This window comes from Malus sylvestris, chromosome 11, assembly GCF_916048215.2.
Source record: "Malus sylvestris chromosome 11, drMalSylv7.2, whole genome shotgun sequence".
Taxonomy (NCBI): domain Eukaryota; kingdom Viridiplantae; phylum Streptophyta; class Magnoliopsida; order Rosales; family Rosaceae; genus Malus; species Malus sylvestris.
This window is the reverse complement of record NC_062270.1, coordinates 19,628,085-19,646,462: the sequence shown is the minus strand read 5'-3', so window position 1 is coordinate 19,646,462 and position 18,378 is coordinate 19,628,085. Positions and strand designations below refer to the sequence as shown.

Here is an 18,378-nt window from a genome sequence, read left to right as displayed (position 1 = left end):
GCCATGCGTATGCCATGCCCAATAACATAAAAATACCAAAAGTAAGCCAGGTGATGCAATTGATTGCTAGCCGAAGTCACCTGACGTGATCTATACAGTGGAATCTAGAGCTTATCTTAATCACAACATCAATCTCATATCTCATCATATAAATCATCATGTATATACGTCACATATCTCATCATATCTCATAATGTATACACATATCTGCACACGAGTCGGAACCACCTCACGTGGTCTGACCGACAAGATTGGGTGTAAAATAATAATACGCTCTAATGCTATGATCACGTGAAGGCTGTGCAATAAATCGCGGGTCACCTACGAGTCGGACCCACTCAAATTTGTCTATACGACAGGACTGTGCACCTAACTTGGATCCAAGATGAGCGTGTGGTGCGGGAGGTGAACATCACGTGAAGGACTATGCCCCTAACTCTGGGCGGGAGCACTAACACCGGGGTGCAGATTAATGAGCTCTAATATACATCTCAACATCATCATCATCATATCTCATAACCATTACCAGCATAATGTACTCACCTGTAGCTTACCTGGGCCTCCACAACACCATGCAACAATATGCATAATTATGATAAGGGAGTTTTAACGAAAAGCTCGCGGTACTGTTCACTTTAATAAAAAACCACATTTTTACACTAAAAAGTCAAACCTGATACTATTCACTTTACCCTTTATTTTGTCCTTATCGTTAAAACTCAAAGTTTTCAAGTCATTTTCATTAGTTTTCCTTTATGATAATGCATATACTAAAATATGAGGCATATATGGCATGACATTTAAATCACATTTCTTTTAAATACGTTTTCTGGGAAAAACGTCAAGTAGATATATATATACTAAAAATAACTGCCCACTCACTGATATGTAGCTGGGTCGTAACCCCCGTGCCTAGCCTGGCTACGCTCATCCTTCGGATAGGTCTCGCCTATAAGAGAAACAACTATATAAATGTCACTTTAATGCACATATACCAAACTATGTAATAACTTTTCATACATAGCTCAAATTGGGTATATGAATATACCACAGTGACCTACACAATCTCAGGATCGTCCCTATATTTTTAAAATAATTTTTCATCCACCCACTCGTCGCCACACACTAGCAAGTGCACGGCAAGACGCGCGGCCACATGCAGGGTACTCTAACGGAAGCAGTAATGGCAGTTAGGGAATATTTCGTTAAATCCTAACAGATTTCGTTAAACTTAACTGACGGCGTCAGAATATTTCGTCAGAATTGAAGGAATATTCTGTCGTCTTCAACCTCAGACTTAGGCCACCGTTGCCGTCGTTGGAAAACTGGGAATTTTTCAAATCGCTATATCTCACTCATTTTTCTTCCATTTCCTACGAAATTTGCACCAAAATGAAGCTTACAACTTGAAGAACATTTCCTTACCAATTTGAAGCTCCAAAAGTCACGGGATCTCATCGGAAAATTCCATAAAATCCGGCCAAGCTTGAAACTCATGATCCCGACGTCTAATTTCACCCAACAAACCACTCCGAGCTTCCTTAGGACCTCCCAAAGCTTCTTACGTCCTTAAAATTCCCTAAAAATCAACATTTTACGTGAGCATGAATAGTACCTCAAATCGGGGTTCGGATTTCATTAGTTTTCGAATGAGTTCTTACCTGAAAATGGTACCATTCAACTCGTATGGTTCTCACGAATACAATGGTGTGCTTCACACCTTCGATCTTCACACTTTCAATGGGTTTTGGGTGTAGTCCGTACAAGAGAGAAGAAATGAGAGAGAGAGAGAGAGTGTGTGTTCGAGAGGGAGAGAGTACGGGAGGGTGAGAGAGAGAAAGTGGTACTTTTGTGTGTATGTGGTTTAGAAACAACCAACCAATCACCACCCATTTTCTTTAGTTCTAATTGGTCCCAAAAACTTAGGAATTTAACATATTAGTCCACTTCTAATAGCATGTCACACACAACACATCTCAACGCTTAAGGGCATTTTAGTCTTTTCACATAAACGATAATTGTTTCTTGGGACGGGCTGTCACAGGCCACGCGCCACTGCAGACGGCGATTTTCGATGAATGAAAACCACGAATTGACCAACTCCAAAATTCACCAAATTTTACAGACATGTAGAGTTCAATGAGAGAAACATTTTTCATACCTGGGCCGAAGTCCAATTCGACCAGGAAACACCTAAAAATGGCCTCGATCCGTTGAAAACCCTAAAGTAGGTGTTCTTCAATTCGTCGAATCTGCAACTCTGCCACCCCCAAACTTGTTTGGGCTTTGTTCCTGGGTTCAAGAGATGTTTAATGGTGGTGGTGGTCGATAAAATACCCTTAAAAAATAGCCAATCGCCGCTGTGCACCCACGAAGCCCGTCGGTGCAAACTTCGCGAAACGGAGATCAAATCTCGTCGATTATTGGGTGGAAATGGATGAGGGATGGTTGTGGGCATTTACAAACATAGCAAGAGTGACAAATAATATATACCTGCTGCAAATACACCTACAAAGATTGATATCCCATCCGAATCAACTAGTATCATAGATAAAAGAACAAAAAATTCAAAAGATGAAGGAATTATACCTAGAGCGTGTTGATTACATGTGAGAAATAAAGTACAGAGAATAAGAAAGAAAAGAGAAGAACTCAAATATCTTCCATTATCATTATGCCATCTTATATAGAGCATCAAACACCTAAGTGGTCATCAAACACCTAAGTGGTCATCAAACACTTGTAGTTGGAAAGAAAGTCAAGTCTTAAATAAGTTAAGATTTGGCATTGTCAAACATATGTCAATAGACTTACATATGTTCTAAGAGCAATGTGTGTTGCAAGTACACTTGTGGGATACATAATTTTATGGATATCATATTTATAGACCTACTAACAAAGGTTGTTTGTTGGGTAGTTCATTATAGTCCTCCAAATAGGATTTGCCTTAGAAAGAGCAAATGAACAAGAGATAGAAATCAAGGAATATGTCCTTGAGGTATAAGTTGCTCAACAAATTTAAAAACCCAGACCCTACACCACAAGCTCCAAGAAGATCAATAAGGATTTAAAAAAAAAAAATAATCTCAGTTGAATGGTTTGAACGTTATGACTAGTCATAGAGTTACACCTTCTTAATTTAAAGGAATTAAAGAGAAGATCCTTGGGACTACATTAAGTGTATGTTTGATTTACACTCAAGGAAATGGTAGTTAACAAACCCGAAGTATAGAAACGTACAAAACCAATTAATATCTTAAGGTGACTACAATCGAAGAGATAGTTTAACTTTGAAGAAACCATCTTTGACGTAGTCTTGATTTCAATTAATTGAGAGATTGCTTGCTACAACTACACAGTGATTCAACATTTGAATATAATATGGTTTTCCGAAACCATTATCAAGATTGTCTTGATGATTTATGTCTAAGACTAGGAATCAGAAGATGTATATGTTATAGAGATCCATCCACCATGAGTCTAAGCAAGCTAGTGGGAGCTATAAGCACCTAATGAGAAAACGTCAAATCATTTAATTTCTCATAAAGATGTAAATAAATCTCTTGTTTACAAAAGAATAGTGGGAGTTATTCATATTCCTAAATTTGTACATATATATGGAAATGAAAATAAAATGCTACTTTAATAAAGTTAACTTTAAAACGTTCTATTATGATAGGCTATTTATGGGGGACATGCTCTATACACTACGGAAGAGAATCTATAAGATAGATTTCATGAGTTAATTGGTTTATCTCAATCCATATTAATAGACAAATGATAAACTTCAAATAGAAGAACAATTCCAGTGAGACTTGGAAGTTGATCTTCTTAAAGAGTGTGTACCCAAAGACTACCAAGGAAATGGAATGCATAAATAGAATCCTTTATGCATTCGCAGAAAGGTGGTTTAGGTATTTTATATTGTATGAAAACACTGGTATGAGTTGTACTAAGAATGGTACAAGACAATATTAGTGCAAACCTAAGATCAAAACCATGTTAACTGTCAAGTGAGTCCTTAAGTGTTTGAGAAATACTAAAGGAAGGATTCCTCAATAACAAGGAAAATTCAAGTAAGAAAAGGAAGTGTAAAACTGATTTAGATTTTGAAACTAACATCATATCCAGCATTAGATATCTCTTTGTTACGAATAAAGAAATAGTTGAATGGAAACATTAAAAATAAAGACTCTAGTTTTTTCACAATCATTGCAAAATATATAGCCATTTAGAAGCTTACAACAAAGTTGTTTGGATGGGAAAGTCCATTAATGAACTTTCTATTTGGTTCCAACCAGAAAGCGCCATTAGTGCACCCACACTACAACATTAATGGGGCGATAGCTCAAGCTAGGGAATCAAGGCCTCATCAAGTTCCAAACACAATTGAGAGACTAAACCATACAATTGAAATCATGTATATCGGTAACGTCATTAATCTCAAAGTTGCTTCTATGGATGACATATAAATATCCGTTGTCAAGGCCTATTACTCAACTATCTTTGAAATGACATCTGAAAAGGTATCCTCACTAAACACACGACTGATTGGCTTTAGTACAAGCGGGAGATTGTTGGAAATGTGCCCTAAAACCAATGGAATGCATGCAGAGTGAGTCCCAGCGAGAGAATTTGACATATGGGATATGTAGATAGTTGTCATGCCAAGGTTCTATTTGTGAGGTGAGTGGTTTATATAATGTGTTCTAAAAATTCTTATTTTCAGATAACATAAAAACCATGAATTATCATGGGTTTTACTCTATTTTTAAATATCTTGTTATTTTCAAGTCAAGCACGTTAGCTTTTGGGAAATGTTTTGGTGTTGATATACACATTATATGTGGAATTGTTGAGATTGTTTATGGAGCATGAGAACTTTAGTATTTTGGTTATTTGAGGGATAAATATATGGCACAAGAGGACTTTAAGGCATAAATTCCAATTCAGGGATCACGTGGTAGGCTACATATTATGAAGAATGACCAACATGTGAAGGGATGATGTGATATGACATATATGTGATGAAAACTTGTGTATAATTATACTCTGGTATAGTGTGAGTAAAACAACACGCTTGATTGGCGTATTACATATTCTACTCACTGGGCGACGGTGATTGTTGCTTACCCCTCCCCCTTTTATTTTACAAATGAGTTATTTGGCAACAGAGTTGCCAGAGGGAACTGAGGTGGTGTTAGATGAGGATTCAAGGATTTATTTATTTCTCCAAAGTTTGTAAGATTTTGGAGTTTTTTTTTTTTTTTTTTTTTTTTTTTTTAAGAGAAGTTTGTTTTGCCTTCAGTCTTTTTGTTTAGTTTAATTTTTAGCTTGCGCAATGGGCGTAGAGTTATATTTTTCCATCAACCTCGGGTTCAGGACGTGACACTTAGCTAGTTTCTTTAACGAGGCAACTTATCATTGATATACAGACATCCAAGGGGGAGTGTTGTGAAACATGAATAGTGGTTGTCCTAATCTAATGTATGGTAGTAAACCATCATAAACAATTATATTAATGTAGAGAGGCTTTTTGATTACTACAAAGAATCTTTGGATGACCACTCATGTATTTGATGCCCCATATAAAGATGGCATAATGACAGTGAAAGATACTTGGGTTATTCTCTCTTTTCTTTCATATTTTCTCTACTTTATCTCTTAGAGTAGGGGATTCTAAAAACATGTACTTTATAATTGCAATATTTCATGAGAAAAAAAAATGTAGGTTTTCGTTGTTTTGCACTATTGATTGATTTCCATTGGAAAACTCAAGAGGAATAGGAAAACTTGAAGATTGAAACCTTAACCTAAAGAGAGAGTGTGAAGGAGGGCAAGCGTATGAAAGAGAATGTGGTCTGAAAGGGGAGGATGTGGTAAACAATTTCCTTCATCTTCAGTCTTGACAAAAAAATATCTACCAAACAACCAACACCTTTGATTGAAGATCAAAGTCTCACGCACCCACGAGGAGCGTGGGGGAGGAAGGGTTTAGCCAATGGATGTTTGATGCCTAAGTCAGTAACTCTAAATAGAGCGAATCTTTAGGGTTTTTTGTACAACGAAAAGCTTACCAAAATTTGGTGGAGATGAGGGTATAAATGGAGGGAGGTGGCTGAATATGGGGATAGCGTTTTGCCCTACACATGGCGGCTTCCTATTAGCCAAGTTATGTCATCCATAGGGTAATCATTCTTTATCTATAATACCTTTGAATTTTTCACATGAGTAGGGGAGCTGCGAGCAGTCGTAGTCAAGTACTTGAATTTCCAAGGATGCTGAGTTGCGCATGGGGACGCTTGAGAGCTCTACCCATTTAATGAGGGTAATCTCGTCTTTCTTGAATAAAAATTTACGTGTCACCTTGTGGATTTTTAGGATTATTTTTGGCTCCAAAAATGCCCTTACACCTGCTAGGTTGCTTGCAACAAAGGCAGTAGGTGTAGAAATCCCAAGTTGCTTAGGTAAGTAGAGAGTTGTTTTCTAATTTGATGCACATCTTCTACTTTGACTTGGAGATAAATTTTTCTAGGAAAGGGAATCAATTGCTACGAAAACATATTTAAGTCTGCCTTAAGCGGGGAGTTAAATAATTTTGGAGAGAAATTTTTAAAATTATAAGAAAGAGAGAGAGTCAGAGAAAATTTATTCCCCCTCCCCTAGCCTTCTTCCTTGCTTGCCTTTGTACAGAATCGTTTCTCGTTCCTTTTCTTCTTTTCCATGCCGCACCAAGGTAAGAAAAAAAAATTAATTCTTCTTCTTTTTAATTTTATGGAACTTCGAGCTTGAAAATTGGCTAGGTGTTAGCCGAGAATGGGGATAAAGTAACCATGAGGCCATTGTGCTATTGCTATTGCTGTAGGTTGGATGGCTTAGTGAAGAGTCGAGAAGTGTGGCGTGGCACGATTGGTTGGGGCCAGGTGTCGGCTTGGCATAGGCCAAAGGGCGTTGGGGCGCAATGGGGGAAAGCTAGTGTAGGTTTGGCTTTCCGCCAATTGGTTGCTAGGCTTGGGCTTGTGCAGGAATGAGAGAGAATGAGGGAAGCACGGGGGCACCAACCCCCTTTTGTTTTACTTGGGTTGTTAGCCCTTTTGGATTGAAAGGGAGAGAGATAACACCCTGGGCGCTGGGTTGCCTGGTGTGCTAGGCCTTCTAGTAGGTTGGGCCCCCTAACGTGTTGGGTTGCTCCATAGGGTAGCCAGTTGGTTGTGGCCTGGCGTGCTGCTCCACATATATATTTTTTTATTTCTTAGGCATGCATCAGATACCTTTTTCTCATATTTTTTGTAGGAATTTCTGAACATGTCTCCTTCAAGCCACAAAGGTGAAGAATACCTTCTGCCATTGTATCGTCATGGAGGATCTTCTGGTAAGGTAGGTTACTTCAGGGCTGCTCACATCAAGATCACTTTCGACGAGCGGTTCAAGGACTTTCTGGAGGTGTACAAGCATGTGATTCCGTCTGAAGTTCGCATAAGACGTGCAAAGGAAGAGAGCAACCATAATACACTTTGTTTACTTCCCCTTTATAAGTGAGTTCACTCACTTATTGTTTGAAAGGAATTGGGCCAAAGCCATGGACTTGGAAGGTTTGGGTGTATATATTAAATGTCAAAGGTCTCTTGGGTTCAAATGGACGAAAAACACAAGTACGATTTTTATGTTTTTGATTTTAGGATTCACTTTTTTCCGAAAGGATAAGATTGTTTACATAAACAATTACATCCGTTCTGGAAAGATAAGAGTGAACGGCCATAGTTGTTCAAAAACATCATTATATATATGACAGTAATATCACAAACGTAAATACAATTCAATCGCCCTCTCTTTTTGATCTTTCACAGAGAAACACATAGTAAATTCGCCAAGAATCCAAGTTCGAGTGCAAGAACTTGGGTTAGATAGTTGTATCCTGCAAGATAGACGTCCGTTGAACTACTGCACTGGTGTAGGGGCGAATTTTTGTCTTAGGAGATTGCTACTGCAAGCCTCTATCTTCCATAAACAAGTCAATGATTTGTGATTTTATATGCAATTTTATTAATTGTTCATATTCTGGTATATTGTATATATAGTGAAATTGTAATTTGAAATAAACTGTGAATTTATTATATATTGTATAATTGACATTTGATTGGTTCTCACATCATCAAGTTCCATCCTTACTACTTTGTGTTGCCTAGTGATCTCTAAATGCGATCCGCATGATGGTAGGGTTTTTTCAATCTGAGTAAGTTCTTTGACTTGGACCTGACTATCAATGAGTTCTAGTACTTCTTCAACATAGGTTATATTGACGGAGTTGGGCAGCTGAGAACTCGCCATAGGCTTTTTGATCTCTTAAGCAAAAGGGATCACGATTGGGCCAAGACACCTTGGAGATCAGCGGAAGGTGTGAATTTGACTCTTCACTTGAACTACGTGTTCCGACTACCCTTATTGATTGTAAGTGATTTGTTTAGTCTTTGGGCAAGCTTTTGTTGAGCTCCACATGGGGATGCTTCAGAGCCCTGCCCATGTAATGAGGGCAATCTTGTTTTCCTTGAATAAAAGCTTATGTGTTGCCTTGTGAATTTTTGTTATTATTTTTTGCTCCACAAAGGAGATCTAGAATTTTGAAGAGAGGGGAGAGGAGATTTGAAATTTTGAACAGTTAATGAAGTCGTTGAAGTGAGCAATTATACAATAAGAATTTAGACATTTTACATAAAAAATAATAAAGAACAACAATTTTTTAGGGAATGGATCATTCTAGCAACCAAATTGTAAAGAATGGATCAAAACAGCCAAATTTCCAAGAAAAAATCTATGAAGGAAAAGTAGTTTGTGAAATTGATTTGTTCCAAGTTGTTTTTTGGGTTGACAGCCAAAAAAGATCGAGAAAGACCGAAGAGAGTGGCGGGTAAGATAAGTTAGAATGAATCGTCAAAAGCGATTCGGTGGGAAGGACACGTGTGAGCACTGTGGTGACTGCCGACGCATATACAATTCTTCGCCACTCCGCGGCACTCAAGAGTCAAGTCTTCGCTCGCTCACAATGAATAAAGTGAACAAAAAGCAAAAAGCTGACTAATTAGCAAACTCTCTCCTCTCCCTCTCTCTCTCTCTCTAGGGTTTTCGCTGTTCCCATAATCCCAATTTAAACTTCATCCCTGCAATCAAGGATCGATTTTTTGGCTGTATCATTTCAAGGCTTTGCAATTTTCATGGAGGTAATTAACTACTTTTGTGATTTGACTGTTTTGGTTGTCCATCAAATGATTAAATTGGTTTCCATTGGTAAGAAAATATGACAAACTCATGAATTGTAATATTCCCTCTTAAATTAGGTGTTAAACACTGTTTAATTGACCCTTGATTCTTCTGATTGTTCGTTTTCATATGTTTTAGTGTACTTCAATGCTTTATTTCTGAATTCAAGGGGAAGAAAGGAGTAATTTGTTATTTATTTGTAATTTTGAGAGCTCTTAATTTGATTTTATGAATTTTTCATCTGATTATCTTGGTGGGTTAAATTATTTGTGCTTCTTAGTGTTGGCCTTTCCGTGCTGAAGTTGTTCCCTTTGTTGTAAATACCATGTAAGATAACATACTTTGTATTGGTTTGATTAAGGATATACTTTTAAACTCCATTGTTCTTGATTGCGTTAGTACTTCACCTTCATTATTTATGCTTCTATGTCCCCGTGGAAGAAGTTCTGTGAATTTTACAAATCGTATTTGCTAAGCTTACAGCGTTGCTTTACAGGTTCCGGGAATAGAAGAGACCAACAAATCCGATGCCCATTTGACATCAGCAGCAGCTTTTGTGGAGGGAGGAATCCAGGAAGCCTGTGATGATGCTTGCAGTATATGCCTAGAGGCCTTCTGTGAAAATGATCCTTCTACGGTATATATAAAATGGTTGAGACACTATTATCTTTTCTTATCTGGTTTCCGTTTTAATCAATTCTCGTTTTCTGTATGCAGTTGACGGGTTGCAAGCATGAATTTCATCTTCAGTGCATTCTTGAGTGGTACTTTTCTGATACCCATTTCTTAGTTTTTAAAGTTCTTTTTCCGTTTATAATTCTTTTGTTGTTGATATTATAGTTAGATTTTCTTGTTCTTGTTCATGAAATGCCTATGAATGGTAGCACAGGATTATAAGGTAGCCAAATAATGTGACTGTGGAAATAGTTCGTTGTTGGAATTAAAGATTAGATCTAGGCATTTGTGTCAGAATCCCTGTTCTGGTTCCACATCTTACTTCTAGGGAATGCTGTGTGCATTGTGAATTGTGAATTGTGATTTTATAGTTGGCATAACTACTCCACGCAAAGAAATTGATATTTACTTGTTGGTCAGTTGTGAACTCATGGAAATTGATTAACAGGTAAATTCTAGTTGTTAAAGCCTTCAGGGATACTTCAAATGAAATCTCTTCACATGACATCAAATTTCTACTTTTTGTAATGATGGTCAACCTAGTTATACGTTTGACTTTTGTACTACCAACAGCATGCCTTAACAACTTGTACAATAATGATTAAGGCATATTAATTTGAGCCGAATAATTCATATCCTATCTTCTATTATCTTTATGTTTGCAATAATAGTTTTAATGAGCTTTCTTTGACATCTTGAGGTTTGTCTCCTTTCTCACACATGATTCATGAACTTTCATTTTGCCCGTGAATAAATACACCTTTCTTTTAGTTATTATGGTTATCAAGAATCCAAGATAGATATGATGATGCCAGAAGCTTGTTTCTACGCAGTTACCTATTAACTTAAGAGGAATGCTAGCATCAATTGCTGCAACACCCTTTTGCCAATTGTCATGTGGCTTTCCTTTTAATTTTTATATGTTAATTTAACTTACAGATTTATGAACCATGTTTGTCTTACTTATTTACTCAATTGCCATTCACTCTCCCTCCATTTGTAGCTTTTTACGTCCTGTCTCCCCCCTCTTATCCTAAACCTAGAAATCATTTCTGTATTTCTTTCTGATTCCATATAAAACCATATATTCAGAGCTTGAAATTTCAAATAAAAGCAATGGACTGCAGTCACTTAAAAGAAGGAAAATTAATAGAAGGAACGCTCAGTCAATTACACATAATTATATTTAAAAAAAAATTAGAGGGAATGATCAAGGAGAAGGTAAACAAGAGACAAAACGAAAAAAACAAGGCGGTGAAAAACCAATTTTATTTCAGCCAACAGAACCTTAAAGAAAACAACACTACATAAAAAATGTAATGGCATTTTTAATTTCTTGGTGGAGAATATGTTATGACTCTCCTGCAAACCCAAGATTTCAATTTCGTTTTTATTAGACTTAGAAATCTACGAATTTTGTTTGAACAATGATGACTAACTGGAGGAGGGGCAGTGACTAGGTTGGAAGGTGCAGCAAATGGTTGGGACTGTCGGGTTGGGTCGGAGAAACCAGTGGAAGGCAAGTGAGTTAAGTAGGGAAAACATGGTTCTTAAATATGTGAGTTAAATTAATATTAAACAAAAAATTTAAAGGACACCACGTATCAAATGGGCAAGGAGTGATTGCAATTACCGTAGCAGTCAAAACAGTCTATGAAAGTTTTTGCAACAGTGATTTTATGTTGAGCGGAGCCTTATTTTAAAGGGAATTTTAACGAAAAGCACCTGGTACTGTTCACTTTAACGAAAAACCACATTTTAACACTAAAAAGTCAATCCTGGTACTATTCACTTTACCCTTTATTTTGTCCTTATCATTAAAACTCAAAGTTTTCAAGCCCTTTCCATTAATTTTCCTTATTTTAAAAAGATACATCTATGAATTTTGAAAGTTCTCAAAAATTGAAATTTTGTTTCAATCTTGTAGGTGTCAGCGAAGCTCCCAATGTCCTATGTGTTGGCAACCCATCAGCTTGAAGGATCCCACTGGGTTAGTAGTTTTTTTCTTGGTCCTGGTATTCCTTTGATTCATCTCTCATACAAGTATTACAAAATGATAAGAGCTTCATTTTGTGTATTTACAGCCAAGAACTGCTAGAGGCAGTAGTGCAAGAGAGAAGTATTAGGTCTAATCCACCTCGAAATACCACAATATTTCATCATCCAACTCTTGGTGATTTTGAATTGCAGCATGTTTGTATTCTATCTTTGCTCTTTAACGTTATTAAGTTAAATGTAGTATAAACCCACCAAAACTGAAGATTCTTATTAAAAGTTTTTCAATTTTGCACCTGATGTAGTTACCTATGGGTGTAAATGATGCTGAACTTGAAGAGCGTATAATTCAGCACTTAGCTGCTGCTGCTGCAATGGGTCGTTCACGCCACATTGCCAGAAGGGAAGGACAAAGAAATAGGTCATCAGCTCAAGGTCGCCCGCAATACCTGGTCTTCTCTACCCATCCTAACACACCTCCGGCTCCTGCTTCATCTTCCCCTGATCAGATGGAAGAAGGTGAACCGGCTCCTTCAGTTGCAGTAACTTTCCCTTCGCCGCCTACAAATATAGGGGAAGAATCGTCTCAAATGGCCACTCCCGTACATTCATCACAATCTGGTCCTATGGCTGCCTCAGTGTCTGGATCTAGTGTTTCTTCTCCAAATCAACAAGGATCTTCCATGAGCAATAGGTACTAGATTCTTCAGCTTGATTAGATATATGTTGGTGCGCAAATTCACATCTTTTTTTCTTTTTTTTCTCTCCGTTGTTGATTTATTACCATCTTATTATCATTTTCCTTTAGGAGGTCACCTAGCCAGTCATCCCCAAGTACCCAAGATAGAGCTGGCCCATCAGACATGCAATCATTTTCAGACTCTCTGAAAGCTCGATTTAGTGCAGTATCAACGAGGTATAAATATGCTTTAACCTTTGTAATTTATTCTACCATTTCTGAATGAGTTTTATTTTCCTATTTTCTCGTTGCATAAACATCACACGTTCTCATTTTCAATTAGATACAAAGAGTCAATATCAAAAAGCACAAAAGGTTGGAAGGAGAGATTGTTCTCTCGCAATACTTCCATGGCAGATCTTGGTTCGGAAGTTAAAAGAGAGGTTAATGCAGGGTTTGAAACTGTATCACGCATGATGGAGCGTCTGGAAACAAAAGACAATAACAGAGTTAATGATGCTTCTGTGTCAAATAGTTTAGACAGTCAGGTTTCTGGATCGGACAATCGACAGATATCTGAAAGTGGTGGTGAAATTTTTTTAAATGACCACAATAAACCAGCTGCTTGTGCTACAGGTTCTAGTTCAAATTAGGCATTTTTCAGCAATTGCATTAACTCAAAGAAGTTCCTTATATAAGGTAAGTTGTGTATTGAATTTTTTTATGCATTTTAGAACTCAGTATGTGATTTTTGTATTTTCCTTTTCTCTGAATCCACTCGGATTTTTCCTGTAATTTTTTTTTCTTTCTATTTAGTTTACTTTTCTCTTGTCTTTCGGGTCTCCATGTTTTTTGCATGAGTCCTGTGTCTTTTTCTCAAGTTGGTTAATGTATTTATTGCCTTTCTTGATGAAATATATTGGTATTTGATTAGTTTGTTGTCTTTTTTTTTTTTCTTTTTTTTTCCCCTCAAGTTGGTTAATGTGTTTATTGCTATTCTTGATGAAATATATTGGTATTTGATTAGTATGTTGTCTTTGTTTCTTTTTCTCAAGTTGGTTAATGTGTTTATTGCTCTTTTTGATGAAATATATTGGTATTTGATTAGTGTGTTGTCTTGGTTTCTTTTCTCTGTATTGTGGCTTCATATTTTAACATTTTGGTAGAGCGGAAGAATAAGCATGGATTTCTGTGGGAGTTCAAGATTTATGCATGAGGGAGGTGAAAGCTAGTTTTAAAATCTTATTCTATACTTGCCTTTTTGTGTGTACTGTTTCCCTTGGCAGTAGCTGCTTTAATGATGCTCCTGCAAATAGGAGCATTTTCTCTTCAAGTATCTTGGTAGGAACAAGTATTCTTCACTGGAAGCTCTCTTAGCTGAATGTAGAACTTTATTGTTTGCATCTCGAGCTGAGGAATTTTATGTGTCTTAAGGTCAGAGGTCGTTCATTGTTAATGTAGCTGTGCATATGCGCATATGTGTATGAAAGTTGAAACATGGCTGCTGTTAAGTTAGATATCCTACATTAGTAATGTGCTTTTGAATAAGGTTGCAGCAGCTACTATGAATAGTTGTATTGATCCATGAGGTAGCCTGGTTCAGTAACGTAATTAGTCAAACAACAATCCTTATGGGCCTTGTATTTGTACTGAAACCAAGCTTTTGTTGTTGATCAGTTCATCCAAAAGTATGGTTGATAAAAACCAGCTCCACAACTCACTTAGCTCAGCTCCGTACTGGTCACATATCTTTACCATTTATGTGTGTTTGCTTTTCTCCTTACTCTGTTTTTCTCTTTCACAATCTATTCTTTTCTGTCAAAATGTGTATCATCAGTTAAGACTTCAGCAAGATGCATGGTCATCACTTATCAGTCTAATCTATAACTCTTGTGCCTCGTAACTCTAGAAAAGGAAATGCCAAAATCCACTACCACCAAATCTGCGACATATCTTTCAGTCTGGTCCCAATCTCCTCTCTATCTAGAAAGCACAAACTCTCGCCCTACCTGTTCATGGACTCAAAATTGTCTGAGTCACTGCTGCATATTTGGATTCTGGGTGTCGTGAAATTTGCAGGACATGTATCTGAGTTGATCTTTCTTCCTCAATATTTATATCAGGAAATGGACTTCCATCGATGAAATCAAATACCATGTTATCCCAAACCCTCAGCTGGATAGCCATGGGCGAGTGGCATTTGACCCAAAATTCAAGTCCTCTCACCCTTTGTTTGGAGGAGGGGCCAAAAAGATTTAGTCTCAATTCTTAAAAAATGCACTCATGAGCTCCACCAATGAACTACTGGAGCACCACATAGGTACTAATAAAACACCTGAGGGGTATGATCGGGCAAGGCACTTCCAAGTTCCAAGGGATATAGGCAGAATGAGGAAGAAATTGATCACAAAAAATTAAATAGGAGTTAAAAATGCACCACATCAGCATTAGTCATTTGCAAATCCCTCTCACATGCCTTTGTAGTGATCATGTCGATGCATTTCTAATCCCTCCTATTTAACTTTTTGTGATCCATGTCTTCATCACTTTGTCTAAGGTCATTGGAATTTGGAAGTTCCTCACTCAAACATACCCTAAATGCACTATAAAAATACTAAGATTGGGACTTACAAAAATACACCTTGCAAGGAGTCATTTCATAGTTCTCTCAAATGAATTGCACCTAATTATTATCAAGTCCTGCTCTCTAATTTTGTAACAATTTAAACCTAAGTTCCATGTAACTTTGAAGTCTCTAATCCAAACATAGCATTAGGGACAAGGTCCTCAAGGTCAGTAATAACTCCTCGAGTGTGGCAACAATGGCCTTGGATACAGGGCTCCTTGGCCTTGGATACAGGGCTCCTTGGCCACTTCTTTGTGGGTGTGTTAGGGTTTCGTGTGATCTGAGGTGCAAAGAAAAGATGAAGAGGTGGGCAACAGGCCCAAAGGGGAAAGTAGAGTGTAAAAAGAGAGGTGAATGGGGTTGAGGTAGTGGGGATGAAGCTAGCCCTTTTGGGTCATTAGTCAAGGGACAATTGGCTATTCCTGGAGTCTCTCATTACTATGGTCAACTGGTATATAGCTTCAGGGTGCGAAGTGCTTGCCTTTCTGTTTGGTTTGTTTGTCTATCTACCTATCTAGTGGGCGTGTCATCTATAGGAGTTGAAGGCATGCGATTAAAAATGTTAATTGAGGTTTCGGAAAGTGTTATGTTGTGGAATCATAATATAACAATTTCACGTCTGAAGGCTAAGTTGCCTGCATTGTTGTGGAAAGCAGCAAACATCAAGAGTTTGAAATGCAGTGCAGGATTCAAAGGATGTGTGGGGAGAATATATGTATAAGTTAGTGAGCAGGAAGTTGAATTGATTGTCATGCCATGATTTAGACTTTAGTTGATTGCCATGCCATGATTTAGACTTTAGTTGATTGCAAACTTAATCAAGCAACCGGGAATGGTAAAAAATGAATGAAAGAACTTCATGTTGCAAAATTCTCAGCTGTCTGTGCCGTCCCTTACTGAAGAGTGAAGATTTCGTAGTTTTGTTTATTGGCATTTTACTCTGTATATTTGAGTTCATTACTCTTGCCATCTTTGTTTACCTATTTATTAGAGTTTCTTCTGTAGTCTCATCTGCTTAAGATTTGATTTGCTTGGAAAATTGCTCGTTTAAATGCAGGTGGAATCTCCCCTCTGAACTACCAGAGCCCTGTGGATACGATGCTTTTGCCATCGTCTTCCAGTGGAGGATAGTCTGTCTACGTTTGGAAAGAGCATTGCTGATTCAGATATGATTCAGAATAAAGAAACTATAGAATGTATGCCCAACTTTTTAAATCTGAACACCATTATCCGCTTTTAAATTGGTTATCTTATAACTTATTTGTGAATATATACTTCCGCCGCACATGTTAGGTATCTTTGAACCGTACATACGTGTAGACAATTAACTTTTATATGGATATACAGTAATTTCCTACGTGTTCTAGGTCCTTTGAATATTTTTCTTTCTTTTGCCAAACTATGTTAGGACTCAGAACTTAATGCTGTTATGGTACTATACACAACAGCATCAAATTGTCGAAATGTCTATTATCATTGTTGAACTAAATAGTATACCTTAGGATGATGTATGTAATTCTATTGTGATTGTCATGTTGTATCTTCTTTTTTCCTTATATGACATGCAAGGTTCTAAAAGACGTTAGGTCCTAGTTGGGCGGCGACTGTGGTCTACCGCCTAGGTGGCTAGGCAGAGTCAAGCGGATTTAAGTAAATTTGTTATATATCCTATACATATTTATATTTAAAAAGATACATTATTGCATTGAGATGTATACTTGCAAAATAGAATGACAATATAATAAAAACATGTGCAACATGCATATAATGTGTGTTTATCTAAGTATGCAATACAATTTATTAAAAAAATAAAATGCAAAATAAAAGTTATATATTTTCTTTTAAGTGAGAGTCGTGACATATGCGGATTTGGGTGGGCTAGGCAGGTTTGGGCAGGCATTTAAGTATGCGTCATTTCTTAATTTTCAAACGTCTAGGGATTAATTGGGCAGCAACTAGCCACTGAGCCCTTATGCGGCATTAGGCGGAGATTTTCAGAACAATGATAACATTACGTAAAATCGTATACATTATATTGATGCCATTGTAATAAGGTTGTTAAGATGTGTGTTTGCCTTTACCCTGCCCTTGCCCCAAAATTTGCTTGAGGGGTGTGTGTTTTTTATTATTATTATTTTTTACTTATTTTTTGAACAAATAATATTATTTATACTAAAGAAAAGGGATGTATTTAGTCTCACAATGTGTTAGCAATAATGTGGTTCAAATTTGCATTTGATGAGAATTGAACCTAAGACCTCTTACTTACAAGTGAAGAGGAATACCATCGAAATTTGCTTGTCATTAGTAGTACAATACTTCTTGTGCCCGCGCTCCTTGCCGTGCCTATTACTTGTTATGCTTGCCGTGTACCATACCCTAATTTTCCTATTAGGTATCTACACTAAAGGGGAGGGGATGTGCCTAGCCTCATAATGGGCTAGTAATAATGTGGTTTAAATTTGTCTTTGGCAAAAATTGAATCTAAGACCTCTCACTTGCAAGTAAAGGAATACCATCGAAATTTGCTTGTCATTAGTAGCACCGTACCTGTCGTGCTCGCGCTCCTTGTCGTGCTCCTTGTCGTGCCTATTACTTGTTATGCTTGCCGTGTACCAGACCCTAATTTTCCTATTGGGTTTTCTATTTCTTTTTATGGTTCCATTTCCGGTTCTACCAGAGGTTGAGAGACCTTCTCATGACTACTTGCCTGTAGGTCTAGATAAGCCCGATGGGTCTAAAGTGCATGTTGGTCTCGTAGTTCCCGCTTTACAGTCACTGGTCATAGCACAATGGGATTATACATTTGAGGGAAAGAAAAAAAAAACTTGCTCCGAACGCATATGATGAAGCTTATGCTAGTTGAGAGGAAGATAGTTATTTGAGCTTGCTTCGATCCTTGATCACATCCTGGAATGTAAGGGTGGGCGCGGTGCGGTTCTGTGCGGTTTTGAGTGAAACCACAACCGAAACCGAAACTTTTTGCGATGCGGTGCGGTGCGGTTTTGAAGCTAAAATCGAAATGAAACCCAACTGTTTGGTTCGGTTCGGTGCGGTTTCAAACGGTTTCGGTTTGGTTTTCGAGAAAAAAATGTACAATTTAAAATATACACTTATTTATGCATAAGACGGTCTTATTTTCCTCATA

At 37.4% G+C, this 18,378-nt stretch overlaps 1 protein-coding gene across 1 annotated transcript; it reads left to right on the top strand.

Annotated features, from left to right (window-relative positions):
* Positions 1-9,010: 9,010 nt before the first annotated feature.
* On the top strand, positions 9,011-16,587 carry LOC126588303 (E3 ubiquitin-protein ligase RHF2A-like). Its single transcript, XM_050253378.1, has 9 exons — positions 9,011-9,215; positions 9,752-9,892; positions 9,973-10,019; positions 11,858-11,920; positions 12,015-12,123; positions 12,231-12,619; positions 12,734-12,841; positions 12,948-13,303; positions 16,288-16,587. The coding sequence occupies exons 1-8, from the start codon at positions 9,210-9,212 to the stop codon at positions 13,255-13,257; spliced, it is 1,173 nt and encodes a 390-aa protein (XP_050109335.1). The 5' UTR covers positions 9,011-9,209; the 3' UTR covers positions 13,258-13,303; positions 16,288-16,587.
* The last annotated feature ends 1,791 nt before the right edge of the window (positions 16,588-18,378 follow it).

Coding starts and splice junctions, on each gene's coding strand:
- LOC126588303 (XM_050253378.1), top strand. Junction 12,124..12,230: donor GTGATTTTGAATTGCAGCAT/GTTTGTATTCTA, acceptor CACCTGATGTAG/TTACCTATGGGTGTAAATGA. Junction 12,620..12,733: donor GGATCTTCCATGAGCAATAG/GTACTAGATTCT, acceptor ATTTTCCTTTAG/GAGGTCACCTAGCCAGTCAT.